Genomic DNA, 27449 nt, shown 5'->3' with positions numbered 1-27449 from the left:
ATTGTAGAACTCTTCCCTCAATTGCAATTTTTTCCCCCTTTCTGGACATTTTGCCAGCATTCCTGGAGTCCGCACCTCCATCAGGCAGGTCCTAGAGGTGTCCTTTGGAGACTCCTAATACCCGGGACATGGACCTAACCAGTTAGATGTGTACGTGCCTTTAAAGAAGTAACATGTCTGTTAGGTCCATGCTATGACCTCAGGTTCCAGAATATCAACGCAACATTCTTTAGAAGAGATGCTTCACTTTGGATTGAAACTAAGTTTAGAATCAGCCAGCCTTTTGTCCAAGGGAGGAGAAGAGTCCCAGTGAGGGAACACCTCACTATGAGTTGGTTTGGAAATTACTTCTCTCAATTTCCTGAGGATGTTTCCTTGCTCAACATACACTCGCCTCTGTTGCTTTCACTCATCTCTGAAGATGAACAGCATCTTATTTCCAGTTTGAGGTAGAGAGTTGGGTGATTTTTTTTTCCTTTTAACTTTTTCTCTTTGGGTAGCATATCAAATCTCTCTCTCTCTCTCTCTCTCTCTCTCTCTCTCTCTCTCTCTCTCTCTCTCTCAAAATCAATCTCTTATGAGGAGCCAGAGAGAAGAAAACCGGGCAAGGGAAGAAAGTCGTTGCTATCATTTTTCAAGGATACTTGAAAAGGGGCAACTCATTATTGGCTCCTTAGGGCCCTGCTTGGCTGGTGAAAGAAGGGCTGGCTTGGGTGAAAGGGTGTCTCTTTATTCTTAACTTTCAATGTTGAATCCTTGACCAGGTGAAAATTGACTTCTGTTTGGCTGCCAGTAATTTCTAGTCCTTTGAAATCAGAACTCAAGGGCTTTGGCTTCAGGTAAGTTTGAAGTAATCAAGGAGGCCTGAGTGGAAGGCAGAATGAACCCTTTTTAGGATTGCAAGTTTAATCAAGGAAGAGGTTTCAGGAACCCACCCTCAGGCGGAAGCACCCCACCGGGTGGGGAATGTGCTTAGGTCGGGGAGATCTGAGCAGAGTGAGGTGAGAAAGGGGGGTGGGCGTGCCTCTCCTCCATCTCCTAGCAGTCTCCTAGCACTGTGCCTCTGGCCTCTATCTCTATGGGTGACTAACCTTCTTGGGTCACCTGGGACTGTTCTGAGTTTAGCCCTGAAAGTTCTCTCTCCTGGGAAAACTATTAGTTGTGGGAAAACCGGAGGCTGATGGGTCCCCGGGATTGAAGTTTGGGGTATTTGGGCTGCACAGGTGACACCTGAGAGAGTGCCCCAGGCCTCCTCCCTCTGTTTCTCTGAGTAGGGTAGGAGTGCCCTAGGGGTAAGGGCAGGCTCAGGAGGTCAGAATGACAATAGCCACCTCCACCGGCCCCCTGGAATCCTCAGGCAACTGTGGAGGGTGGGTGTTTTCAACCCAGTTTCAAGGGAGAGAGACCAGAGCTGAGGGCGATGATGTCTCGGGTTTCCCAAGGCCAGACAACTAGAAGGCCACGAGTGAATTTTAGTGTGCCTGAGTCTGAAATCTGTCCTCTTTCCACTAAATGAAGAACTCGCTGAATTTGATGGCAAAAAGACAGCTGCTCTGATATAGCAAAGCTCCGTGACCATGCGCCTCCTCCACTGTTCCCAAACTCCGGGTTTTAGTCGTAGAATCAGATTCCCCGGGAGGCCCCGGAGCTAAGAGCTGTACAGGCAGCTGTAGCGGGTGCTTTACTCTGAGGCCTGTGGCAGCCCCCCAGTTAATGATCCGGTTGGTAAAGGAACTGTGAGGGGCCTGGTGGCGCAGGTGCTCCGTGGAGGGTAGCTGTGCTTGTTACTTTCATTAGGACACCAGAGCTGTAATGTTGAGCTGAATTTTGTTAGCCAGTGCATGTCAATTCAAACATTTTAATATCAAAATCACCAAAGATTTAGGGTATTAGGATAGTAAGATACTTGCTGAATTCAAAGTTAGGCAAGCAAACCCATTCCCCCCCCCCCCCCCCCCCCCCAGGAGAAGCTGATCTCTTTGCTACTTTATTAGAACAGAGGACAGGCTTCCTCACCATCCTAAAAGGCTGAGCCAGGAGCAGAAAGTTCTGTTCTAGGACTGCAAGCTGTAAATGGTCCATTCCAGGGGGAGGTCCAATCCAGGGGCTCAGGCCTCAGAAATTCTAAATTCAGAGCTGATTGGAAGCTCTTCCTATAAGGACGGAAACCCCAAGGTGTGAGCAGCACGTTGGGAGGTCCAGGCCCTACACTGGGGGGGTGGGGGTGGGGAGCTTTGAGGCCACTCTCTGCTTTGGTTTCCTCTCACCACCTGAGACCTATGCCCTGGCTGGAGGAGGAAACACAGCGAAGATCAGACCATTTGTAGCTGGGTCCGAGGAGGACTCAAAGATAACAGAGGAGACCCGTGCATTCAACGAATGGTCCAGCTCAGCGGGCAGCCACCGGCCCGCTCGGTGTCGGTGCTGTGCAGGGTTCTGGGGTTAGCGGAGGGGCAGCGTGTGCCCGCTGACCCCAGGAGGTCACAGGGGAGCAGAGGAAGTAAGCGGGCACACAGGGGGCTTCTTGAGCAGCCATTTGACATCTTCACATTGACTCAGTCCGCTTGGACTCAGTCCCCTTCTCAGTCCCCGGAAACGAAATATCATAGACAGGGTGGCCTGACGAGCAGAAAGCTGTGTTCTCACCTTTCTGGAGGCTGGAAGTCCAAGATCAGGTGCCCGCGTGGCCGGGTTCCTGTGAGGTCAGTACACGTGGCCTGCAGCCTTCTCACTGGGTGCTTCTGTGGCCTTTCTGCATGGCAGTTTTAGCAGACCGGGCTCCCACCCCTAGTCCTCACTTAGCCTTCATTATCCCCTAAAAGCCCACCAGGGGCTGGGCTTCAACATACGACTTTGGAGGATACACGATTCAGTCTATACCGTGGACCCTAACCTACACTGTAACAAATGTATTAAAACCAACCCGTACCACACGTTATATCCACAATTTTTTTTCCTGCTGTACAATAAGTGAAAGGATTTTTATAATTTTGTTTTTGAAATTATTTGGCTATCTGGGATTAATTCATTTTATGATTGGTTCTTATTTCTCAGCAGTCATTCATACTTGGAATTTTTTGCAAAATGAGAATCCTAAATTGTTTTTATTTTTATTTTATTTTATTTTATTTTATTTATTTTATTATTTTATTTTTTTTTCCTAAATTGTTTTTAAATGTAATAAAATATTTGTGAATCTGACGGTTCATGAGATGGACATAATGCTAGATTTTTATGTTTAGTTGAGTATTAACTAACTTTGCAGTCTGCTTTGCAGTTTTTATAGTTTGGAGCCAGTACTTTTTTCCAGACCTCAGATACTGTTGCAGGCTCTTGAACAGCTCGTTAGCCTCTAAGCGTTGTCTATAAATGCCTAAGGGCTAAAGGGGCTGGGGTGCGCAGCTCCACTTGACACTTGTAGATAGGTAGCTCCTGACCCTAACCTCTTCCAGGCTCTCCTACCTTCCAGCTCCTGTCTCATTGGCACTTAAGACTGGCCATGTTCCACCCACTGTCTTCCCCACCGGCCTCCCTCCCATTCTGTGTTCTTTGCCATCTTTTCTTTTCTTTTCGTTTCTTTTCTTTTCTTTTCTTTTCTTTTCTTTTCTTTTTTCTTTTCTTTTCTTTTCTTTCTTTTCTTTTCTTTTCTTTCTTTTCTTCTTTTCTCTTTTTTTTCTTTTTTTCTTTTTTTTTTTTTTTTTAAAGATTTTATTTATTTATTCATGGGAGACACACAGAGAGAGAAGCAGAGACACAGGCAGAGGGAGAAGCAGGTTCCCTGCAGGGGGCCCAATCCCAGGACCCCAGGATTAAACTTTGAGCTGAAGGCAGCCTCTGAGCCACGCAGGCATCCCTCTTTGCCATCTCTCTCTCATGCTGACATCACCACTCACCCCGTGGGAGACTCAGAGGCCGTTGTGGCCATCAGAGGCCTCCATATCCACCTGTGTCAGGTTTCAGGCTGGTGTCAGGACGACTGCCTAGGTATTGCTGGCAACCTTGCTATGAATCCTGATTTCTGTCCCTCTTGTCTGGAGACCTGAGCTGTTGGCCTGGGGTGAGGTGTGGGCATTTTTTTTTTAACAGTGTTTAATAACAGTGTTTAATAAACACTGTTTATTGAAAGCACATTAGGTTTGGGAAGGCGTGGACATGGGCAGTATTGGTGGAATGAAAAAGAGATGTGCGTCTGAGTAACGAGAACGCATCCCCCCTTGGGTTTATTGCCCTGATTTAGAGGTTCTCAAAGGGGCCTTCTGCTGTTTCCATGATGCCCGCAGGGTGTTGCCTTAAGGTGCTCAGGAATGTTCCACTCTGGCCTCCAGACCGTGAGTCACAGGTGCTGAGCGCTGGTGACTAGTCCTGTAACAGCAGCTGTTAGAGGAAGACATTCTGCTGTCTCTCGTTTGTCTCACGTCAGAGGCAGGCTTTCTTCACAACAGCAGAGGCAGGGACAAACTGCTAATGAGCCTTGCTCAAAGGGGATAATCATACCGCGTACAGGCTCTCGGTGGTCCCTCCACCATCCCCTCCATCTGGCCCTTCCACAGGCCAGTGCAGCTCCCCCTTCACTGTGGGACTCACCGCAGGTATCCCCACGGTAGGAGCTTGGGCAAAACCCACTTTCGGCCCCAGAAAGAGAAGGAAGTTTTTCCACCTCACTTTTGAAGCCCATCCCCCGGGCCTATATTTCCTACTTCAGAATGAGGGCATAGGATATCTGTTTCCTTCAGAGAGAACGATCTGAAGGTGTATTCTGTGGTCCCCCGAGGACAGCCATGCAGCACTTTGACATTAAGACATCTTCTGGGGCCTGGGTGGCTCCGTGGGGTAAGCATCTGACTCTCGGTTTCCGCTCAGGACCTCAGGGTCGTGAGACCCTGCCCTGCGATGGGCTCCGTGCTCAGTGGGGAGTCTGCTTGAAAGTGTCTCTTTCTTACTCCCTTGCCTTCTGCCCCTCCCCCACTAAAATAAAAAGATAAATCCTTAAACTAACAAACAAAAAGACATCTTCTGAAGTCTTGGTTCAATTAAATGATACTGCGCGTTGCCCTTCCATAGCCTAGCCCCAATTTCCATGTCTGGTCCTTATTGGTCTCTTCAACAAAGGCTCAAAACCTTTGGGGCGTAGCCTCACTCGGGGCAGTTGGTTACATACTCCCTAGGCACAGCAAACTAAGTATATGTCCTTCATTCAACACAATAACCTGATAAAATTACTTATTTTTAATTGTACATTTGAACAAATGGAAATAGGAGTTAAGCAACAGCCAAGGTCAAGCTGCCAGGAAGTGCCATGTTGGCATTTGAATTGAGGCCTCTTGGTTCCAAATTTGTGAATCTAGCTATTAATGAAACTCCAAGGAACACTAAGGAAGTAGGCTGGATTTTATGGTGAATGACAGGATCAGGAATAATCATGCCACTAAGAGAGCTAGGATAAGGTCAGAGGAACAGTAGGACTGGGGCAGATGGCGAGGAGCTTGGGCTATGGGTTAAGAGCCACTAGGCATCATCACTGGGTCCCTCTCTCCTCCGCATCACTCTGTCTTGGCTTAACGGTTATCCTTGTGAACCATCACCTTTGTTTTCAAGTTAGTCACTGTTTTTGACTCTCCAGGAGCCATGGGCCAGCCCAGGCTGTGGTGAAGCAGCCCGTCCGGGGAGCCACTGGCAGGACCACAGTCACAGCGATTGTCCAGACTGGTGGAGACTGGAGCACCGGCCTCTTCAGTGTCTGCAGAGACAAGAGAATCTGTAGGTGTCCCCTCTTCATTTAAGTCCTCCTTGACTCTTTCTTTCCCAAGGCATCCCTGTGTGCAGAAGCTATGTTAGGCATACAGACAGAGATCTAATGGCTTTAGAATAACTGGACTGATCTTCTAGTGACTCACATGCACTCCTTGGTGGGAGACATCTTGCATTTGGGGTAGGGATGCTTTTCTAGAATAAGCAGTGACCTCAAAAATGTTTTAAATGACCAGATCCACCTTTGTCAAAGGTATGTGAGATGGGCTCCCCCATCTGCTGCTGGTGGGAGTACAGAGTGGTATAGCCTTCCTGCTGGATGGCTTAGCAGTACATATAAAAAGAACCTCAAGTGCTATATAGCTTTTGGCCAAGTAATTACATTTGTTTAGGCACTTTGGCTTGGGAAATAAATTATGCACTAAGACTTAGCAACATTAAATTCTGCAGCATTGGTTATTACAGCAACAATCTGGAACAACCCAAAATGTTTGATGGGGGCTCGCCTACAATGAGTTATTATACAGCCATGAAAAGTCATGTTGTCGAACAGCATTTAATGGGATGAAGGATGTTTTGGTACATTTTTAAGTTAAAGAAGCAGACTGTAAAACTAAGCATGTTAGGCACCATTTTGGGGGAAAGGGAAGTATTTTTAAAATATCTGGAAGGATAAAAATACAAATGTTTATGGCATGCCTCCAGATGGTAGGCTAATGAGTAATTTTTATTTTCTTTTTTGCGCATCTCTTTCTAGTGTTTCTATGAGGAATATGTAGGACTCTTATAAAAACAAGGATATCACAAAAAGACGCCCCTTATGTTGACTGAAATATTTTCAGATGTTGTTTCAGCTCCAAAGAGGTATCAATAACACTGTCCTCTAGCTACATGATTTTCCTCTGGGAATGAAGTTCAAAGCACATGGATTCCATTTTTATCGTAGGACATTCTAACGCATCTCTGGTACCACATCAGTGTCCCCTTCCAGGTCCTGCCTTTGCCCGAGGGAGCAGCTCGGCTACAGAGTCTTTCTTGTGTATGCTGGGTGGGTGGGGGAAGGTCTCCTTGTTGGACAAACATTAATCACTAACATTCAAAATCCAGCAGACCCTGGATCTCAATATTTTTGAGCAATATGGCTTTCCCTGCCCTTTGCTGGCTTTTGGGAAGATCTCGATTTGTTCTTGAAGTCTCACAGGACTGATCAGAGATCCCTCTGAGCTGTTACCTGGTCCACGTCCCTATTCAGCGAGGAATCTTGCTGAGGCTAAAGCTCTCCCGCCATGTTTTGGTGCTCTGGCCATCTACACTTGAGCTCTTCACTGTTGGCCTAGGCCTCACAGAGGAGAGACTGCCTAGTACAGAACCCAACCCTCCATCCCTGTCCCTTTGCCCATCTGACGCAGAGCTCAGCAGGTTTCTTCCTGCCTCTGCTATGTGTGTAGACTTCTGATCAGATAATGATGGCAACCATTTTTTGATTCTCTCAGCTTTCTTCCTTGTTCTCTTCCAATTACTCTGACTTTGGTTGTCTACCAGTGCTGATGTACAAAGAAGACAGACTGGCTGTGTGGAGATGTGGAGACCTAGCATCGAATTGGGAAGAGGGCCATTTTCCTTTCCTAGCTTGTAGGTGGGGGTTGGGGTGCCACCAGTGCATTTTCAAGCAGGGCCAAGCCTAGAATATAATGTAGTGAGGAGAACATGTTCGTATCAGAGAAGAGTTTGACTTGAATCTTAGCTCTGCCTCTTATTGGCTATTTGACCTTGAACAAATTCTCTGGGTCTTCATGTTGCCCCCTCTAACATGAGGATAATAAGTGCTCACTTTCCTCAGGGATGGTTGTTAAGATTAAAACGTAATGCTTATAACCCATTCTTAATACTGGCTTGGAACTTAAACTGGATCAGAGTTTTCTGGGTTGCATGCTCTACCCAGTTGAATAGCCCTCTCAAAATTCATGGCCACCTGTAACTTCTGAATGTGATCTTATTTGGAAATAGGGTGTCTGCCATGTAGTCAGGGACTACTAGATTAGAGTGGATCCCTAATCATCCAATGGCTGATGTTCTTGTAAGAGTGGGAAATTTGAACACAAACATTCAGAAGAGAAAGCTATGGGAAGACAGAGGCAGAAATTGGAATAATGCATCCACAAGCCAAAGAATGCCAAGGATTGCCAACATCCACCAAAAGCTTGGAGAGTGGCATGGAATAGACATTCCCTCAAAACTTCTGGAAGGAACTAAGCCTGTCAACATCTTAGTTTCATACTTCTAGCCTCCAGAATTCTCCAGTGAGAGAATATTTTTTTTTTAGTTTTTATTTAAATTTCAGTTAGCTAACATCCAATGTCATATTAGTTTCAGATGTACAATATAGTGATTCAACACATCCACACAACAGCTGGTGCTCATCATCACAAGTGCACCCCTTAATCCTCATCATCTGTGTCACCCATTCCTCTCCCTTCCCTCCTGTTATTGTCAGATTGTGAAGAGAATAATTTCTACTGCTTAAAGATGCTCAGTTTGTGGTATTTTGTTACGGTGGCTCTAGGAAACTAATATAGAAACTAACACTGGATTTCATCAGAAGGCTTTGGGGTAGCTCACAGAATCAGAAAATCACCTTAAAACTAAGCTTAGAAGGGACAAGCTGCATTATCAGGAGCTAGCTGATGCTCTGATCAACTCCAAACATTTTTATTCTTTTGTTTTTCCCTCCAAGAATTGATGGAGCAGATGGCGTCCACTTTGCCCGGCTTCAGTCATTCCAAAGGATGGTCCTATCGGTACTGCCCTCAGTAGTGAAGGGATTGTCTCTCACAATTATTATTGGGGTGCTGTTATCAGGAAATGCCCAAAAGTACACAACGATGTGCTTAGTGAATCTTAGATATTAATATTATTGTTACTACAAGTTGTTACTATCCTTCAGCGTGTTGAGAGCAGAGTCAGGAGGCATAGACTGGCTGCTGTACCGTGATTTCTACTCAATCCCAAGAGCACCTCATTGGGTAAAGAAACAACCGTCCTCACTGCTCTCAGCCTTAAATGCCGCTTCACTCCTTAGCTCTGTCCCCACCCCCTTGGTGTTCAGACCAACCACACTTGGTCTTCTGAAAATTCCCTGATTGTCCACTTGAGAGCTCATTCTGGGGACAAGGTGAGAAGGGAGGACATGTGGAGAAATCAATGTTCTTTACATTTTGGCACAACCTGTGGAGAAGGGGCCACAGCCATACAATCCAAAGTGACTGGAATGCTCTGTGTCCCAGTTATTCCCCGGGTGGACCTCCATCGTATGATTGCTCATAGTGTGTCTAAGCTGACTAGCTCAGAGAAGAACTTAGAGGTGACATCACTTTAAACATTCGTTCCTGCATGCTCATTCCCAGGACACAGGTGGATTCAGAGTGCTACAGACCCTGGGCTTTTTTTCTCGTTTAGAAGGGCTACTTTATTCACAAAATATCTTTTTTTTTTTAAGATTTTGTTCAGTTGAGCAAGAGAGAGAGAGCATGAGCAGAGGCAGAGGGAGGAGGCTCCCCGCTGAGCAGGGACCCCGATGCAGGGCTCAATCCCAGGACCCTGGGACCATGACTTGAGCCAAAGGCAGATGCTTAACCAACTCAGCCACCTAGGCACCCCTAGCCACAGAATTTGAATTCAAGCAGACCAGTGTGTAAACAGTTGTGACAAACTTGGAAACAAAAAGGAAAGCTGCTTTCCATGACAGATTCCCATCCTGGGACAGTTTCCTGTTACATGTTGAGAATTATTGCCACGATTTGACACCCATTAAACAAAGGGTAAGTGATGAACAGCAGCGATTTCCATTTCTCTTTGACATTTGGCTTCTTCATTTTATTGCAATTCCATTTTTTACACTGCCTCCCTCTTCCCACCTGGGCGCTTTCCCCTGAATTCAGAGGGCGCTGGGATGGGCCAGTGGGTGCTTCTGAGTCCTTTGGAGATGGGGTTGCTGGAAGCTCAGTTGGGAGGATGAAGCCGAGGGGGAATGAGTGGCTGCTAAGTGTTGTCATGGGTTGAAGGTGAAGTATCCCAGCTTTGAGGACATTTGTGACGGTGCCCCAGGGAAGGTTTATGTGTGAGGCATAATCCACTGGGTGTGTAATTTCATATTTACTGAGTTCCTACCTGTGTGGAGACTGTGATGGGTATTACAGACGTTAACAGCGAACGAGGCAGAGAAGTTTTCATAGAGGAGAGAGACAATGAGCAAATAAATCAGTTACCAAGATAATGACAGTTGTGATAAGTTCCATGAAGGAAATAAATAGGGCGTTATGGAAGGCAGCTGTGGGGGAGTGGGGTCAGGGATGGCCTCCTCGGGGAACCAACTTAAGCCGATACCTGGAAGGTGGGAGGAAACCTGCCCCTCAGCCTCCCTGTGGAGGGCACCATAAGCTTCAGGAGTAAAGAGCTTGGTGGGACTGGGAATCATCACATACCCAAGATGCATAGGATGAAGTGGGCCGGGATTGTCTTTGGTTTTCTGGAAGAGGAAGAAGGCATTGAAAAGGCTTCCGATTTGTGTCCCTGAACTATAACCTGGTAAAGCTACACTCTCTCAAATCAGGGACCACTGCTGTGCCCAGCAGAGTGCCTGGTCCATAGGAGGCACTTATAAATAGTTCCTGAACAACCCATCCATGAATGCATTTTAACCTGGATTCTCACTGGATTCTTTCTGTCTTACCCTTCATTGGAAGAGTCATAAATCCTCTGAGTTGGAAGGGGTATTGTGGTCCGCTGGTCTGGCCCCTCCCCTGCTTGTCTAAATCTCCTCTGCACCATGCCTGGCAGGAACCTGGCAGCCTTGGCTTTTGAGCATTTCTCGAAAGGGGGTTTCTCTCCTTTGGAGCCAGCTCAGTGCTTTAAAAAAGAGAGAGAGAGAGAGAGAGAGAGAGAGAGAGAGATTGATTTTGAATAGCTTAGCATGCACGGGATGCAAAATTCAAAAGCACCTACGCCTTTGATATATCTGCCATCTGCCCACCTAGTTCCCCCCAAAGGCAACTACTCTTACCTGAGTCCACATGTGGTCTATATGCTTGTGAAGATATAAAATAAATTTAAATGAAAGTAGATTATTCTTATTATAAAACCATCCTGTAATCATCATAAAAAAAGAAAAATACAGAGATGTAGAAAAGAACAAAACCCAGCTGTTGGAGATCATCCTTGTTGTAGTTTGGTACCTCTCCTTCCAGGTTTTCTGCTGTGCCGTGTATATAAATAAATAATTTCTACAAATAGTAGAATTGTAAACACATACTGTTCTGCATCCAATATTTTACATTGCTGCATAGATTCCATCGTATGAATTTATCATAATTTATCCAGAAACCCTCATTGGTGCATCTTCCTGTGGTTTCCAGACTTTGTGCTGCTCAAACCAGTGCTCTGTGAGTGACTTTGTACAGGTGTCATTTTGCATGTGTGTGAGTTTACCTGTTGGACAATTGCCAAGGAATAAACCTGCTGGTGGAATAGTACATACCATTTTAAATCTTGATAGATGCTGCCAACAGTATCTCCATTTGGAAGTTGTACTAATTTACACTCCCACCCACAATGTATGAGTGCGCCCCATTTCTTTCTTGAGCATCTCTTACTGTTGGATAGTTCTGCCTTTTTGGAATAATTGATCGGCACTGTGCCTCGTTGCAGTTTCCACCCACCTTTCCTCCTTCTGCTCTCTGGAGCTCTGCACTCTGGTTCTGTGTAGGCTTTTTCTTTTGATCTTGACTCCCCTGTGAGTTAGAAGGATGAATAATAAATCACATTCCATGCATGAGGGGGGAGCCCATCTCAGAGGACAGGCCAGGAACAGTTAGGCTGTGGATGCTTACATAACCACCAGGCCTTTGGGTGTAAGAGAAAGAGGCTAAATTTCTGGCTCAAATCCTTTTAGAGCCTGAGCTCCTTAAAATAAAAAAAATAAATAAATAAATCTGTGTATATGTATATACACAAATAACACATGAATATGTTCACCTTGTAAAAAAAAAAAGAAACATTACAGAAAAGGAAATCATGTCTCCTCTTTTTTTATAAAATCAGTCTGGAAGTTTTCCTTACAGATCATTTTCTTGGTGTTTGTATATGTAGCCATTAGTAATAAGTAATATTGTTCTCTAACTCATTAAACAAAGCATAAATAGTATTGTGGTATTTGTATCATTATGCAACTTCATTTTTTGGAAGATTTTATTTATTTACCAGAGAGACAGTGAGCCCAGAGGGTGACAGTAGGAGGGAGAGAATCTCCAGCAGATTTCTTGCTGAGTGTGGAGCCTGACGCGGGGCTCAATCCCACGACCCTGAGATCAGAACCTAAGCCAAAATCAAGAGTCAGACAGATGCTTGACTGACTGAGCCCCCCAGGCACCTCTGCAATTTCTTTTTTTTTTTTTTTTTTTTTATGATAGTCACAGAGAGAGAGAGAGAGGCAGAGACATAGGCAGAGGGAGAAGCAGGCTCCATGCACCGGGAGCCCGATGCGGGATTCGATCCCGGGTCTCCAGGATCGCGCCCCGGGCCAAAGGCAGGCGCCAAACCGCTGCGCCACCCAGGGATCCCTGCAATTTCTTTTTAACTCAAAATATGTCTTAGAGATTTAACTCTGTTGGTACTTAATCTTTCACTGCATTCTTATTTATTCCAGAATATGATTTACACCATCATGGCTTATTTACACTTGCATCTATTAGTGCACATTAAAGTTTTCAATTTCAAGCTACAAACAATGCTGCAGTGGACACCCCTGTGCTGCCTCGTTGTGTACATGTGTAGATGTTACTGTAGGGTAGATGCTTACAAGTGGGATCACTAAGTTCTGGTGTATCTAAACTTGTCCTAGTTTCACCCAACTTGCCTTCAAAAGGGCTGTGTACCTATTTCTCTATGGTTTCCCCACAATGTAAATATTGAAAAAAATTGGCATTCTTATGGGTTTCCAATTGCCTCAATAGCATCTCCCTGATTACTAATGACTAACTTTTCACAGTTGTTATTGGCCATTTGTGTTTCCTCTTTGGTAAATTACCTGCTCATGTTCTAGCTCCATTTTCTTCTTTTGTTTAATCCTTTACATATTGATTTGTAGGAGTTTGTAACTATGTCGCAAAATTTTCTTCTAGAGATTCTTTAAGACAGTGTTCCATCGTCCCACTTTTGCCCATTCCTATTGAGGTATGAGCTGAGAATTTTTATCCCACTCATTCCATCGCGTAGTGACATCTGACAAAAAAGAACTTTCCTAAAGTTGTGTGATGTGAGAGTGTCTCACAGGAATAAATGCAGAGTAGTGGCAGTGAGGATACTGTCTCAGAGCACACAAATCCACAGCTGCTGTGACATACTAAATACATAAAACACGAGAACATATGGTGTTGTGTAGTAGTTAAGACTTTGGGGCCAGACTACCTGAGTTCAAATCTCACCTCTGCTCCTTCCCAATAAATGTATCCCTCTGGCTATCTGTGCTCCTCCATTAAAATGGATGCAGTAAGAGTATCTGTATCAAAAGATTGTTGTGAGAATTAAGTGGGCTAATGTAATGTATTTTTAGCAGGGCTTGCCACATGGTGAAGTCTAATGTTAGCTATTACATAATAAGAATTTAGCTTTCATAGTGATTTTTGTTTTTTAAATCACATTTGACTTCATCTGACTTCTGTCCCAGGGTAACTGAACGTGTGTTCTGTTGTGTTGCCTTCAGCATCTAGAACTGCATCCTAATGAACATTTAGATAACACGGTTATCTGATGGAAAGGATTAAAAATAAGAATAACAGCACGTGCTTTTTAAAAAGGTATGCAACTCATAAAGATGAGATACAGGAGTTCCAAAGCACAAAACAATGTCTTTACAATATGCTTACTGAGAGGATGGTGGGCATTTGTCCCTGCCGATGATGGTGCTACAGCTCAGGCAATTGTGTAAACACAACTTATTATTCACTTAGCTTGCCAGCTTTATAATTATGCAACTTTTGATTAATTTATTTGCAGGCATTTGCACTATTTCATAATCCATGCATAAAATGAGATTTGATTGACCTTTTTTTTTATATGCCATGATTTCCAAGTCTCCCAATTCAGGACTGCCTATAGTATGACTACTGGGAACTCGCAGGAAGTCTACTGGGCCATCTGTCCTCCAGCTGTTCACACCAGTGGTTGCTGCAAGGTGGTGGGGAGGGGCTGGCTTCTGATCTGGCTGAGGGTAATGATTTTTTTTAAATGTGGGGCAAAACATCTCAGATTGACTGAAGGCTAAATTCAGAGTTTGCTTTGGGTGAAGGGATGCCTACAGTACATGATTTAGCAAATTATCTCACGACTCCTGAATGGAAGAAATAGATGTTATTTTCCTCAAAGATGGGCTGCTCCTTGTCCTCCTCCGCATGGAGTCCTCTTGCCCTTTGTGTGTGTGCTACCTCACTCCCTCACAGCGACAGTTAAGTCCAGAGCCCTGGAACATCTTCTGGGGGTGGGGGTGGGGGTGTCTAAGATAAAATAGCATTCCTAGCATTTTGCTTTTTTTTTGTCATTGAAATTGGAAGTGGGTCTTCGCACTCCCCACCATTTGGGGAGGGAGGGAAGGAGGGGTAGCAGAGACAGGCCTTTGACAGGAAGTTCTGGTATGCTAATGACACGGTATTTTGAGCCTTTCTGTCTGGTGCACTAAAAGGCTGTGATCATTACCATTTCATTCTCACTGAAATGGCTAAAATAGATTGCGCTGACCATAGCAAATGTTAGTGAGGATGTGGAACAACTAGAAGTCTCATCCATTGCTGGTGGGATTGTTAAATGGTGCATCTATTTTGGAGAACAGTTTATTTCGTGTCAGGTTAAACATAAATCTACTTCATGACCCAGCAATTCACCTAGGAATCCACATAAAGGAAATGAAAATACACGTCCGCATGAAGACTGTACACGAATGTTCATAGTACTTGTTCACCACAGCAGAAAATGGAATAGCCAGTGAGAGTATGGAGAAACAGTCTGCTCTGTATTCATATGTTGGAATAGCACTCAGCAGCAATAAAGAACGTACTACAGATTCACAGAACAACAAAGATGAGCCTCAGGAAACAAAGTTGAATAAAAGAAGCTGGATATAAAAGTAAACATGGTTCCATTCATATGAAGTCCAAGGAGATAATAAAACTTATCTATGGGAAGAGGAGTCAGAGCAGTGGTTGCCTCAGGAGTGGGGATGGGAAAATTGGGGTCATCCGGGAAGGGGCATGAGGGACTCTGAGGACAGCGCTCTACTTCTCTGGTTGCTTGGGTGAGAACGTGATTGTCACAACTCACCCAACAGAGCACTTACAATCTGTTCATTTTCTCATATCTAAATTATATCTGAGGGATCCCTGGGTGGCGCAGCGGTTTGGCGCCTGTCTTTGGCCCAGGGCGCAATCCTGGAGACGGGGATCGAATCCCACGTTGGGCTCCCAGTGCATTGGAGCCTGCTTCTCCCTCTGCCTATGTCTCTGCCTCTCTCTCTCTCTCTGTGTGGCTATCATAAATAAAAAAAAAATTAAATTATATCTGCAAAACATCTATTGCATATGTGCTTTAAAGGTCATGGTTAGCTTTTTGGTATTTATTATTTCATTTTTTTGCTGTTTTATAGTGCAAATTCTGCATTCTTCAAGATCATCCTCATCTGGATGCTAGGCGTCATAACACTTTAACTGTATATGAGGAATTCTTAACGCACTGTCTGTTGATAGTTTTCAGTGGATCCTTGGACCCCACAAAATTGAAGGCACAATGTTGCATGTTTGTATACTTTTCTTTTCCCTTGAAGAGTGATTTCATGGCTACCACCATATTCTCAAAAGGGTCTGTGACCCAAAACATATTTAAAACAGAACTTGTGTGTTAGATGGTTCAGGCAGAATGTGTAGGAAACAGTATCAGGAGTTAAAGATCAACGAATGAATAAATGACGAACTGTTTCCAGTTGCTGTTCTAGGAACCAAGCCTCCAATAGTTGATTGATTAAAACTGGCAGATGCCAGTGGCTCCATGAAACTAGTAAAAATTAGAGTAACCTTCTGGCCTGAGCAATAGAACACAGTCCTGAGGAGACTAGCGGGCAGAACCAGTGCAACATGAAAGAGCTTTCAGTCCCATTTACAGAAAAAGATGCCTGCTATTCAAAAGTATCATATCCTGGGTCTATTTTAAATATTGAAAATAGATGAACATAATAGAAGCCACAGTGACGACTCAACTGTAAAAAATTATTTAATGCTTTTCTCTTGACAGGAAAAAACAATTACCGTCGTGAATGCTAACAGAATTGTGTCAGGTTCGGCTTTGCCAGTGTTTAACAAAAGAGGACAATTTTGATGTGGCTCAGTTACGGCAATTTTCATATGCTGCGTTTTGACAATTGGTTATTCATTGTCAGTCCTTGATTGCAGGGAGACAGCGTAGCGTCGGGTCAACGGCATAGGGCTGTGAATGCTCTTGGAGACCGGAGGCTGCTCTGAGCACGAGAGCCGTGCCTTTCTTTTGTGTGGTTATCGACAGGTTTCTGTGGCCTGTTTTGTCCAATATGCCTTGAGTGTGACATCGCCAGGCATCACGGAGAGTGCCTTTGTTGGCCATTGTTACCTGGGTCCACCTTTGCGCTGAGAATTGGCACCAGAGAGAGACATAAAATACGGGTAAGTTTGAACGTGTACATGAACTTGGATCTATGTAAACCTAAATGTCTTTCAAACCTGTGATTTAAAAAAAAAAAAGTCTGGGCCAGGATGCTTGAAAACACCACACTTAGTGGAAGACTCTGGGAGAGGGAAGGGAAGAAATCTCTGATTTCATTCGTATGAGCCAAAAGGCTACATCGTGAGGGGTGTTTCCTCGGGCGCCTATTCGAATGCTGGTTATTGGTCAGTGGGCTACTTCTGTCTCTCTGTCTCTCCCTGCCCCCCGAGATGATGATGGGTAGAACTGCACCAAACTTAGAGGGTGTTCTTGGGGTGGTCTGATGTAAGATACAGATGATGTGGCACATGCAGAGCTCACTCTGGGGGTTCCCTGGAGGGAGCTTCAAAGAGCCAGTCACTTTCCAGCGCAGCTGAGCCTGGGGGACAATGAGAGCCCGAGTACAGACAGGTCACACATATCAAGATGACGAGAGTCAAAAATAAACAAGGCACCTCCTTATATATTCATGTGGAATGATCCCTACTACATACATATTTCAGTGGACCCTTGGACCACTGAGATAGATCAATACAAAAATATATGTAAGTATCTATATTTATTTGAAATATCTTTATTTATTCACAAAGAGACAGAGAGGCAGAGGCAGAGAGAGAGGCAGACTCCCTGCAGAGCAGGAATCCCAAGTGGGACTTGATCCCAAGACCCTGGGATCATGACCTGAACCGAAGGCAGACACTTAACTGACTAAGCCACCCAGGCGCCCCCTAAAATAGATTTTTAAGTGGAAAAAAAAAAGTACAAGACACAGAAATATGCAACTATTTGCATAGAAGGACTATATATACACTTGCGTAGACATAGAATTTATCTGGAAGTGTATATAAAGAGCTGCCAATGACGGTTGCCCCCAGACAAGTGAAGTCTGCCATGGGAAGAGGGATGTACTTTTTACTTCCCGTGCTTCCTTGTTGTGAGAATTCTGGACCATATGCACTTGGCACCCCGAAAGAAAGAAAGAAAGAAAGAAAGAAAGAAAGAAAGAAAGAAAGAAAGAAAGAAAAGAGAAAGAAAGAAAATAAGTCATTATAAATATTAAGTCCTAGTAGAAAAAAGAAAGAGGTTGACAGGGAAATCGGGGCTTTCAAGTGTGAAGCGTGTACCAAAAGCCCGAAGCAGGGCCGGTCCCTGGAGTGAAGGACCCATGAGCATTGAGCAGCGGGGCACCTGGGGGCTCACCGCGGAAACGGGGCGGCCCGGCCCTGGGAGCTGGTAGAGCGGCGCGGTGGCAGGACGGACCGGCTCTCCCCGCAGGCCACGCTGTGTGAGGACTGGCTGGCCGTGCACTGCTGTTGGCCCCTCGCCGTCTGCCAGCTGGCCCGGGAGCTCAGGATGCGCGCCGCCCGCCTCCACGAAATCTCCGCGGCCCCTTCAGCGAGGGACAGCCTTGTGTGACGGAGCGAGAGACGCCCCCGCCCCCGCCCCCGCCCCTCAAACTCCTCCTGGAAGAGACACTGTCCTTAAGGTTTCACTGAAGTAGCAGAAGAATAAATGAGGGCTCCCCTACCGTCTTGGCTGCGTCCCTCCCTCCCGCCGCCGCGAGGGCGTCCCTGGCCTCCGACCCGCTGCGGGCTCTGCGGGAGCGCGGCCCCGCGCACTGCGCCCCCCCACCCCCTCCCCCTCCTTGGGAAGCTTCCTTTCGCCACCTGCTCCCTCAGGGCCAGCGCGGCGGGAGCCGGCCCCCTCAGCCCGCCCGCCGGACGCCGGCCCCTGGACGCCGGACGCCTCAGCCCGCCCGCCGGACGCCGGCCCCTGGACGCCGGCCCCCTCAGCCCGCCCGCCGGACGCCGGCCCCTGGACGCCGGCCCCCTCAGCCCGCCCGCCGGACGCCGGCCCCCTCAGCCCGCCCGCCGGACGCCGGCCCCCGGACGCCTCACCCGCCCGCCGGACGCCGGCCCCCTCAGCCCGCCCGCCGGACGCCGGCCCCTGGACGCCGGACGCCTCAGCCCGCCCGCCGGACGCCGGCCCCCTCAGCCCGCCCGCCGGACGCCGGCCCCCGGACGCCTCAGCCCGCCCGCTGGATGCCAGCCCCGGGACGCCGCTCGGCGAGCGCCGGGCCCAGGCCGCTGCGTCCCTTGAGCCGCTCTCCCCTCCGACGCCCCGAGGCCGCCCGGGCCGGACAGATCCGGGGAGATCCTAGCCCGCGGTGCCTGTGATGTGACCTTACCTGGCAACAAGGCTCGCAGACGCCATTAGGGAGGGGAGGGCCCTTTCCCTGCACGACCGCCGACCGCCGTCTTCACCAGAGGAGACGAGCCGCGAAGGCGGACGCACGGCGGAAGACAGCCGCGTGGAGGCCGAGCGGGGCCGGGTGGGGCCACCAGCAAGGGCGCCTCGGTGACCGGTGACCGGAAGCCGGGCGAGGCAAGCAGGAGCCTCCCGGGGGTCTTGGGGGGAGCGTCGCCCTGGCCACACCTTGGTTTCGGACCTCGAGGCTCCAGAACCGGGGCAGATGGTGCCAGTCGTCCCGAGCCACCCAGTTAGGGGCACGTTGTGGCCGCAGTCCCGGGGCGCGTCCAGCCCGGCGGCCCCACGAATGCAGTCCAGTCGGCGCCAAGAGCGGCAGCCCGGACTGGGCTGAGGAGCCTCGTCCTGAATCCCAGACTGCCGCCTGCATTTGCTGAGTGCCTGGCTGTGGGCAAGTTTCCTTTTTCTTTTCTTTCCATCGGAGTTGGATTTGCCAACATACAGCCTAACACCCAGGGCTCATCCCGTCAGGTGCCCCCCTCAGGGCCCGTCACCCAGTCGCCCCCGCCCCCGCCCGCCTCCCCTTCCACCACCCCTTGTTCGCTTCCCGGAGTTAGGAGTCTCTCGTGGTTTGTCTCCCTCTCTGCTTTTCCCACTCGTTTTGTGGGAAAACTTTCTAATGCCTGTGCCTTAGCTTCTTCCTCTGTAGGGTGACGGTGCTGACCTCAGAGCTGGGAGGATTCTCACCAGTCAAGACTCCCAGCACCGTGCGGGGCAAGTAGCAAGGACTCGGTACATAGGCGTGCTCAGAACTATTTAACTGCTACCTCAGATTCACAGCAAACTATGTTAGTTCTCCACCTACAGCTGGGATGTAAAGTTTTCTTTTCAATTAGCTTTTACTTAATTAACTAATTTATTTTTATTTTTTTGAGAACCTGAAATGTTTATTGCAGAAATTTGGTCACAATTCCCACTGGGTGGACCTCGTTGAAGTTGGAGCAGAGTGGGCCCTTTGTCCAGGGCTGGGCAGGTGCAACACGAAAGAGTGGAAGGAGTGTCTGGGCCCAGGCACTCAGAGCTGCGAGAGGATGTTGGGAGCCAGGCTGCAGGTGAGGCCTGTACCATCTGGCTCCACATTCAAGGACTTCACTATGCCAGTCTCTATCACCATAGAGAACCTCTTGAGCTGATGATTTCCAAAGAGAGATACCAATGAATCATCCAGTAACAAATCTGTCTCCTTCCCAAAGGCCCCAGTGGGGTCAGCCAACAGCCTAACCTTGCCTCCTGAGTTATGAGCTCGTCCCCAGGCCTCAGTCACGAAGACATCATTAACGCTCAGACAGGCTATCACTTGGACCCCCTTGGCCTTCAGAGCCTCAGCCTGCTCCATGAATCCTGGCAGGTGGGTCTTGGAACAGCCAGGGGTAAAGGCCCCAGGGACTCCAAACAGCACCCCCTTCTTGCCCTTGAACAGCTCTGCCAGGTTCTCCTTGTTTCCAGGCTCCCCTTCAAAAACCACCACCGAAGGGATGGCATCTCCCACCTAGAGGGAAAGACTTGATTGGGGCCATAGTGGAAACGGCGCTTCTGAAACCATGGGCCCCGCCAAGCGTCCCATTCCTGCCTCTTTGCTGGCACCCGCCCGCTGTCAACGCTGCCTATGCTGCAGACCCGAAGGCAGCTGTGGGGACGAAACCCGAGCCCACCGAGCTGTTCAGGACATTCAGTGAAAGTAGCTGCACGCCAGTCCCAGCGCACACCATGGCCCGGCCCCCCTCAATTAACTTTTAGATTACAATGGAATCAATTCAAATACTCTTAAGTAACAATCTGGATGGTCGGTGGATGTGGCAAACAATTTGAAGGTGGTGAAACATATTGGCTTCTTGTTTACACCAGGTACTGTTCAAAGTGCTCTACGTGTTTTAAGACACCTAGTCCTTTCGTTGCTCAAGACGACACAGGAACCTGAGCCACAGAGTAGTTAGGTGACTTGCCCAAGGCCACATAGCTGTCGGTGACAGGTTCTTGAGGCCGTGCTCCCGACCCCTGCACTAAGGGAGTGGAGAAGGCTTCTGTCCAAGAGGTCTTCCTGGGCCCACGTGGTTGTACCAATGGGGAGTTTGCTCTCCAGAGATGAACCCAGCCTGGTGAGCTCTGAGAGGTAGTGGCAGCCATCCCCACAGATCCTGAGCAATTCCCACCTGACAAAGTGATTCCTCTCCCTCCGGCCCTCCCTGTTGGATGTCCAAAGCAGCTGCCAGGACAACCCTCTGGGAAAAAGCAAATGCTCAGTGTTGGTATTTATTCTACGATAAAATGTTCCCCCTCCACACCAGTTACTGAAAAAAATCAGGCCTGAGGGACAACTAAACCAATTTTATTGTTCATGCTAAAACACACATCGGGCTTCCCAAGCTTGCAGCTGGGGACAGTATGCATTTCTGATGAAGGAGGCTTGGGTACTGTCCCCACTTTGGCTGATGGGCCCTTCCCTGGTGGAGGGCAGACGGTCCTGCGGGCCCTGGTCTCTGGTGTGGGTCTCCGGTGCTGGTGGGAGGTACAGGTGGACCTGTCCAGCCAGGGAATGCCTGTCTCCCTTGGCTTCCTTTCCTCAGTCTGGCCGGTAAAGAGCAAACTCAACACCTCATTAGAATCGCAAACCCAAACAAAACTAGGCTCCAGAGAGCACTGGTTCTGCCAGTGAAGCACGGAACAGAAAACAGAACGTGGACGGTTCTTTGAAAACTATGGTGGAGAGTGGTCCCGAGGCAATGCAGCTTAGGGCCCTGACTTCTGGTTTCCTCTAGACCATGTCAAGTGCAAGAAAAAAAAGGACTTACTAAAAATATATGCTTTCTTCCCAAGAGAAAAGTTAGCCAACCTCCAATATTTAAGTGAGAGACAACAACTCTGGTGTTAAACTTCCCATTTCCTCAGACTTGCAAAGAGCTGTCAGTGGTACAGATCTGAGGGTTTCCCAACAGTGAAGACATGTTCTGTGAATTTTTCTTTCCACCAGAAAATTCCTTTTGGTTTTCCAAGATGCAAAGTGTGGAATGGATCTCTGATGACTCCCATGTGGGCGAACAACACTAACACACAAGCAATAGACATTTCAAAGCAATCCATACAGACAATCATAAATTACAAAACTAGAAAACACATAAAACCCCACCACACTTCTTGCCTTTACAGTGGAATATACTAAGGAAATAAGCTGCCAGCCTTGGAACTTTCTTTCTTTCTTTTTTTTTTTGGAACAAGGATATGAAAACTTTGGAAGTCCTTAAGTGTCCATTGCTCTATAAAATAATTTTTGTAGGTTCCTATATTTTATATATCTAAGCTTATACAATAGTCCATAATGGTTAAGATATTACATCCTATTTTATAAACATTCACATACGTATTACCTCATAAAGATTCTTTTTTGGTCTATTAAAAACACTGTACTTAAAAAAAACCAAACATGACACAAGAGTCTATAGGTTCTCTGCTTACATTTCCATGGAGGTGTGAATTTTTCTCCCCTTCCATTTTGTCTTTCCACTTTTTCCCCTAAATGGCACCCTCTCCCCGAGCCACATGGAATAAGAAGAAACAATTCCAGAAGATGAAACCCAGACTCTGGTTAGCAAACTATTCTAGGGTAAATTTCTGGGCTGACCTCATTCTGACCATTCTACTTCATCCTCACCGCTTCCCCACCCCTTCCACTGCTTTTTGGCCCATGATGTTTTGGAATCCATATGGTGGAACTGACAGTTCAGAGATGAAAACTTTAGGAAACAGGGGTGGGTGATGGTGCTTTTCTTAAGCTCCTGTTTGGTTGGAAACAAACCAGATTTTCCATTGAGGTTTTTAAAAAAATATTTGGTCTATTGGCTAAGCAGAGTCAAAGGAAAAGCTACATTTCCATAAAACCTTCCACTTGGTAAGTCATGGAAAGTTCCCAGAGACTTAAAAAACAGCAAGTGTACAAATTAGGAGTGGTGATCTCCTGTTGCCTCAATGGGAGAGGAAGAAGAAAGAAAATGTGAGAAGCAGCAAATGGGAATGAGAGGCTCTTGAACACAAGGCTGTAATTAGCTAATATGGTCTAATGGTTTCTGGGGACTAAACGTTGTTGTGTGTCCACCCCTCACCCCAACTCCCTAGTTTATATAACATGCTTCTGTGTGGGCAGCTTGCCTATACTTCACCTTTCCAAATATCTATAAAAGTAAAATTCCTTCTCTGAATTCAAATGACTTTTCTCTGGAAAATGAAGTCACTAAAACCTATATATAGGTGGGCTGTAAGGCCTCATGGTAGTGACAAATAGATCCCAGAGTCTGAAGGCAGCATCTCTAGATTCTTTGCTGCTGGGGCTAGAGGAGCCAACCAAACCTGAATGCATCCCAGAGGAAATGGAGCCAACACTGAGTCAGAGTAGTTAAAAGGGATGACAGACAACTGGCAACAGAATCACTGACCATGTGTGAGAAGCTGTGTCATCCTTGAATTATCCTTTCTGTGGTCTCTCCATACCTCTTAGCTTCTCACTCACCACCTGGCAGATAAAGCCAATACTTTGAGGTTGCTGGTGCTTATTATCACTTTCCTCTGGGGTTAACTGAGGGTAGGGTGTGGTTAAAAAGTCCAGGTTGCTTATTTAATTAAGAGAGGGGTGCTAGTTTGAGTCCTGCATGTGGCAGCTTCACATAGCAGAAAACATTCCTTTAACTACAAAATACATTCCTTACTCTGCTCATGGTTTGGCTGATGCTCACTCCTGCTTACAAACAGGACTGCATGAAAGCCTGAGGTGGTTTCAGAGCGAAATTATCGTCCTGAACTTTTAAACGACCAACATATCCAAATGCTGCTTGTATTCTTGTCCTTATCTTTAATAATCAGGGTGGCATGTGCTTTTAAAAATGAAATTCTCATCGATGTCTTAAGATAGGGGAGGAGATGAAAATGTATGGCTTGAAGAGTCTCAGGGTACATCTGAATTGCATTTATTGGTACCATGGCTCGCTCTGCTTAATACAGATAATTTAAAATTTGTGTTTAAGGTAGGGGAACCTGGCTGGCACAGGTGGGAGAGTATGCAACTCTTGATCTCAGGGTTGTGAGTCTGAATCCCATGTTGGGTGTAAAATTTGTATTTTAGAGTTTTTTGAAACCAGGCATAGGAGATCTTCTAATGATCAGTCCTTTAAGACAACTTATTTCTGAACAAAAGAGAATGCATGGTTGTAACTGATTTTATATCTTTAGACTTCAAATAGCCTCTCTGTAGTCTGTGGTAGCTCTCTTATTACATCATGGATTTTTTTCTTCTGGAATTCTCTATGTACTAAGTCCTCATTTCCTTAATCAGTATGTTCTAAAAGAAACCCTCTTGATCAGACAGTGTTGGGGGGAAAAGATGGCATGGGATCAGATGGAAAAAGAACAAAGGTGTGGAGGAAGGGCTCAGGATGATTGGTGGGAGTCAGGAGAGGGAGTCAAAGCTAGGGGTGTTGTGAAGAAGCACTGGCCTCTCTGGCTTGACTATCTAAGAGGAGAATCTTATACCATCCCCTGCCTCCACTGTTCCAAATGTGAGCTGCAGGGACTGGCCAGGCACAGAGCTGGAAGGAATTTGATGTCCGGTCTTTTCATTTGTCAGTTAGGTGCCAAGGTGTGAGAAGTTGGCAAGATAAAGTTTGGCTCGGACAACAGAACAGAGTAACAGGAGGGTGGGGAGTCTGTGGTAACCTGGAGCAGCTTACGTGCTGTTCCCCAACCTGACCCACCACCCACTGATGCACTGGTTGAAGACAAATTTTTTTCTTCTCCTATTGCCCTTCTGTCCCAGAAGCCAGCCTGTTGGTATTCTGGTACCACCCCTGACGTCCAAGGAATATCACAAGGCCCACAAACTCTCCATTGAGCAGTTTCCATCCAAGGAGATGATTTGTTCTCTTTGGTCTCCCAACTGTTGCTAGCTCCTCCTGGGAAGATGACCAAGGCAGGGTCTGTGAAAGTGAAAGAGATTTCAGAATCTATTATGTGTGAGTGCACTCCGGAAAGGACTATGGTTCTTAACATTACTAAGCCTTTTGGACAGAAGTCTTTCTTTTCATTTCATAGAATAGGCGTTAGTTCATCCTATCGGGAGGTACACAGTGTCTATTTCCCCACAGTGATTTAACTGTGGTCTTTTGGTTAAAGTTTCTATTTTCCCCTTTGTGATTAATAAGTGTCCTGAGAGGAAATAATCTGAGCTCTTCAAGCTTTCATCCACTAATTTTAATATCTATTGATGATTCTTGCCTGAACCAATTACTAGTGTAGTGGTTGCCGAATGGTAATTTTTAAAAAATTCCATCGTTCCTTCCCCATTTAGTAGTTGGCACTCTACTACAAGGAAGAGCTTTTCCTTATATTCATATATCAATGGACTCAGGGCTTTCTATCTGATGTGAAAGATTATTATTTATTACTGCCCAAAATCTAATAATGGAGAAATGTCAGACAAACCCTCACTGAGAGAGATTCTATAGAATAAAAGGCCTATATTCTTCAAAATGTTAAGGTCATGGAAGACAGTGAAGCTTGAGGAATTGTTCCAGATTAAAAGAAACTAAAGAGAGATGGTAATTAAATGTGTTATGTGGTCCTGGATGGGATCCTAGACATTACTTTTTTTTTTCTGTGAAGGAAAAAGAGTAGGCATTGAAAACATCTCAGGATAATGAAATAAGATCTGTAGACTAGTTAACAATTCTTTATCAGTGTTCACTTCCTGGTTTTGGTTATTGTTTTGTGGTTATGTAAGACCACATCCTTGTTTACGGTACACACTGAAATGTTTAGGCATAGATGGGCATTTGGTCTTCGGCCTATTCTCAAATGGTTCAGAAAAATATATATAATTTACATTAAATTTTTATGTAATATTTAATTAATATATACTATATAAGAGAAAATCAAAACAAACATGGTAAGATGTTTTAGTATCTAGGGCGCCTTGCTTTGAAGGGTGTATAGGAATTCTTTGTACTATTCCAGCAGCATTTCTGTAAGTCTGAAAGCCTTTCAAAAATAAAAAGTTAGAATCCACGAGCCCCCAGAATTTCTCCAAGGCCTCAAATACTCTACTTGGATGACCAACTCAAGCTGCACACCCACCGTCCCCACATACGTACCCAGTGTCCTCCTTGCCCTGACCAGCCCGCAGCTCCTTCTCCCCCCGAGCACTGAGTTCAGAAGGAAGGGCAGTAAGGGCTCGGGCTGACCTGTCCAGGCGAGGGCGGGCAGCCTGAACACCCACCACAGCTCTCCAGGGCTTGGCTGCTTGGCCTCTGGTCCTCCTGAGTGCAAGTGAAGCCCCAGCGGATCATGCCGAAGGGGGACAGGCTGCCTAAAGGCTGACGGGAAATGGGCCCAAGAGCGTTGAGAAAGACTTGCCTTCTGAAAGTCAGCCTCAGAGCCTGTCCATGAGTGAGTGCGTCCCCTGAAAACCCAGTAGAAGCGGACACGGGCAGGAGAGGGAGTCGGCCAGCTTTGCCCTGTTGCTTCCATCCAGCCTGTTGACTGCTTTCCTCTCCGCGGACTCCGGCTGATTGGACAGACCAGTTTTCTCTTTGGGGAAACTCCGACCATGATCACAGTTTGGTTTTCTGCAGGATGGCGTGGGGCCTATCTTGCCAGCGATTTATGGGAAACACGGAGACTTGCCCCCCAAGCCCTCACTCTCCAAAGGCAGGGCTCTGCTCCATTGCTAGAGTCCGTTCCCAGGAAGCCCGAGTTTGCGGCAGGCAGGTGCCTCCTTGAACTCTCAGGGCCTGTGGACGCGATGCCCAAGGACTCCCTTGCGGACGTGCTCCACGCAGAGTCTCCAGGTGGCTGCTCCCGTGCAGCAGGAGAAGCCGGCGCGAACAGTCTGCGATCGTTGGGTGCGGTCTGCCCCCCGCCGTGCCAGTTACACGGGATTTGCACTCATGCTCTCTTCGCCGCCGCACACCACCAAACGCGGGCAGGAGTTTAGTCCTGCTGTTCGTGACTTTTTAGCCCTTAAAAGGGAGGGCACCTGCGCAGGATAGGTCTTGCTTCTCCACGTACCTAAGTTGGTGCCCGTGCCAGGGCTGGGCACCTGCCTTTGGGGATTTGGGGACGGGTCATTGTCACTTGGGCTCAGATAATGGCGTGCTGTCATCCCCAAATCAGGCGGGGTGTCGGCAGCTGGGAGCAGGACCCTCCGAGAAGGAAGGCCAGGTTATCTGAGACAACTGCATCTGGATGGCGAGGGAGGAGTGGTGGTTGGTTTGCTCTTTTAACTGCATTTCTTGTGACGTGGTGTTTCTGAGGGGGAGCACAGGGGCAGGAAAGGAATAAGGAGGTGACTGCCAAGGGGAGGATAGCTGCCACATTAATCTGGCCTTCCAGGTGCTAAGTGATGGAGAAAAGAACTTCAATTCTAAGATCGACTGATGTTCTACGAGGCCCCCGAAAATCCCATCAGTGGTGGGAGGTGTGACCTTACCTAGGGCTGCCACTGCATAGTTGGGCAGCAGCCCTTATTAGTGCTGTGTTGGTGGGCCAGGGTTTTAGGGCTAGGCAGGTAATAACTCTTTGTTGACTGAGCGCTCAGGGGAAAAAGTCTATTTGAAGTAGAAAAACCTGATGTCTACAGGAAAGCTTTTAGGTTTCATCTTAAATGAGGGGGCAAGCAGTCA

At 46.9% G+C, this 27449-nt stretch overlaps 3 protein-coding genes across 4 annotated transcripts in view; 1 reads left to right on the top strand and 2 right to left on the bottom strand.

Annotated features, from left to right (window-relative positions):
* The first annotated feature begins 327 nt into the window (after positions 1-327).
* On the top strand, positions 328-17947 carry PLAC8L1 (PLAC8 like 1). The gene is made up of 4 exons (XM_041768234.1): positions 328-449; positions 5621-5757; positions 16345-16481; positions 17797-17947. The coding sequence occupies exons 1-4, from the start codon at positions 328-330 to the stop codon at positions 17935-17937; spliced, it is 537 nt and encodes a 178-aa protein (XP_041624168.1). The 3' UTR covers positions 17938-17947.
* A 1838-nt stretch (positions 17948-19785) lies between these two features.
* Positions 19786-20913, bottom strand: LOC121497774 (peroxiredoxin-5, mitochondrial-like). The gene is given in 3 exon segments (XM_041767491.1): positions 19786-20290; positions 20292-20393; positions 20848-20913. Coding segments are annotated over 3 exon segments (654 nt in total). The 3' UTR covers positions 19786-19804.
* A 1282-nt stretch (positions 20914-22195) lies between these two features.
* Positions 22196-27449, bottom strand: part of SH3RF2 (SH3 domain containing ring finger 2) — a 132987-nt gene continuing 127733 nt past the window's right edge. Inside the window, exon 11 of one of the 2 annotated variants that reach the window (XM_041766517.1) lies at positions 22196-24773. The gene's annotated coding sequence lies outside the window, so the exon portion shown is untranslated. The remainder of the gene's footprint in view (positions 24774-27449) is intronic. The other variant, XM_041766516.1, reaches the window with a different exon arrangement.

Source organism: Vulpes lagopus, chromosome 8, assembly GCF_018345385.1.
Source record: "Vulpes lagopus strain Blue_001 chromosome 8, ASM1834538v1, whole genome shotgun sequence".
NCBI classification, from domain to species: domain Eukaryota; kingdom Metazoa; phylum Chordata; class Mammalia; order Carnivora; family Canidae; genus Vulpes; species Vulpes lagopus.
The sequence above is the reverse complement of the archived record's forward strand: the minus strand, read 5'-3'. Positions and strand labels throughout refer to the sequence as shown.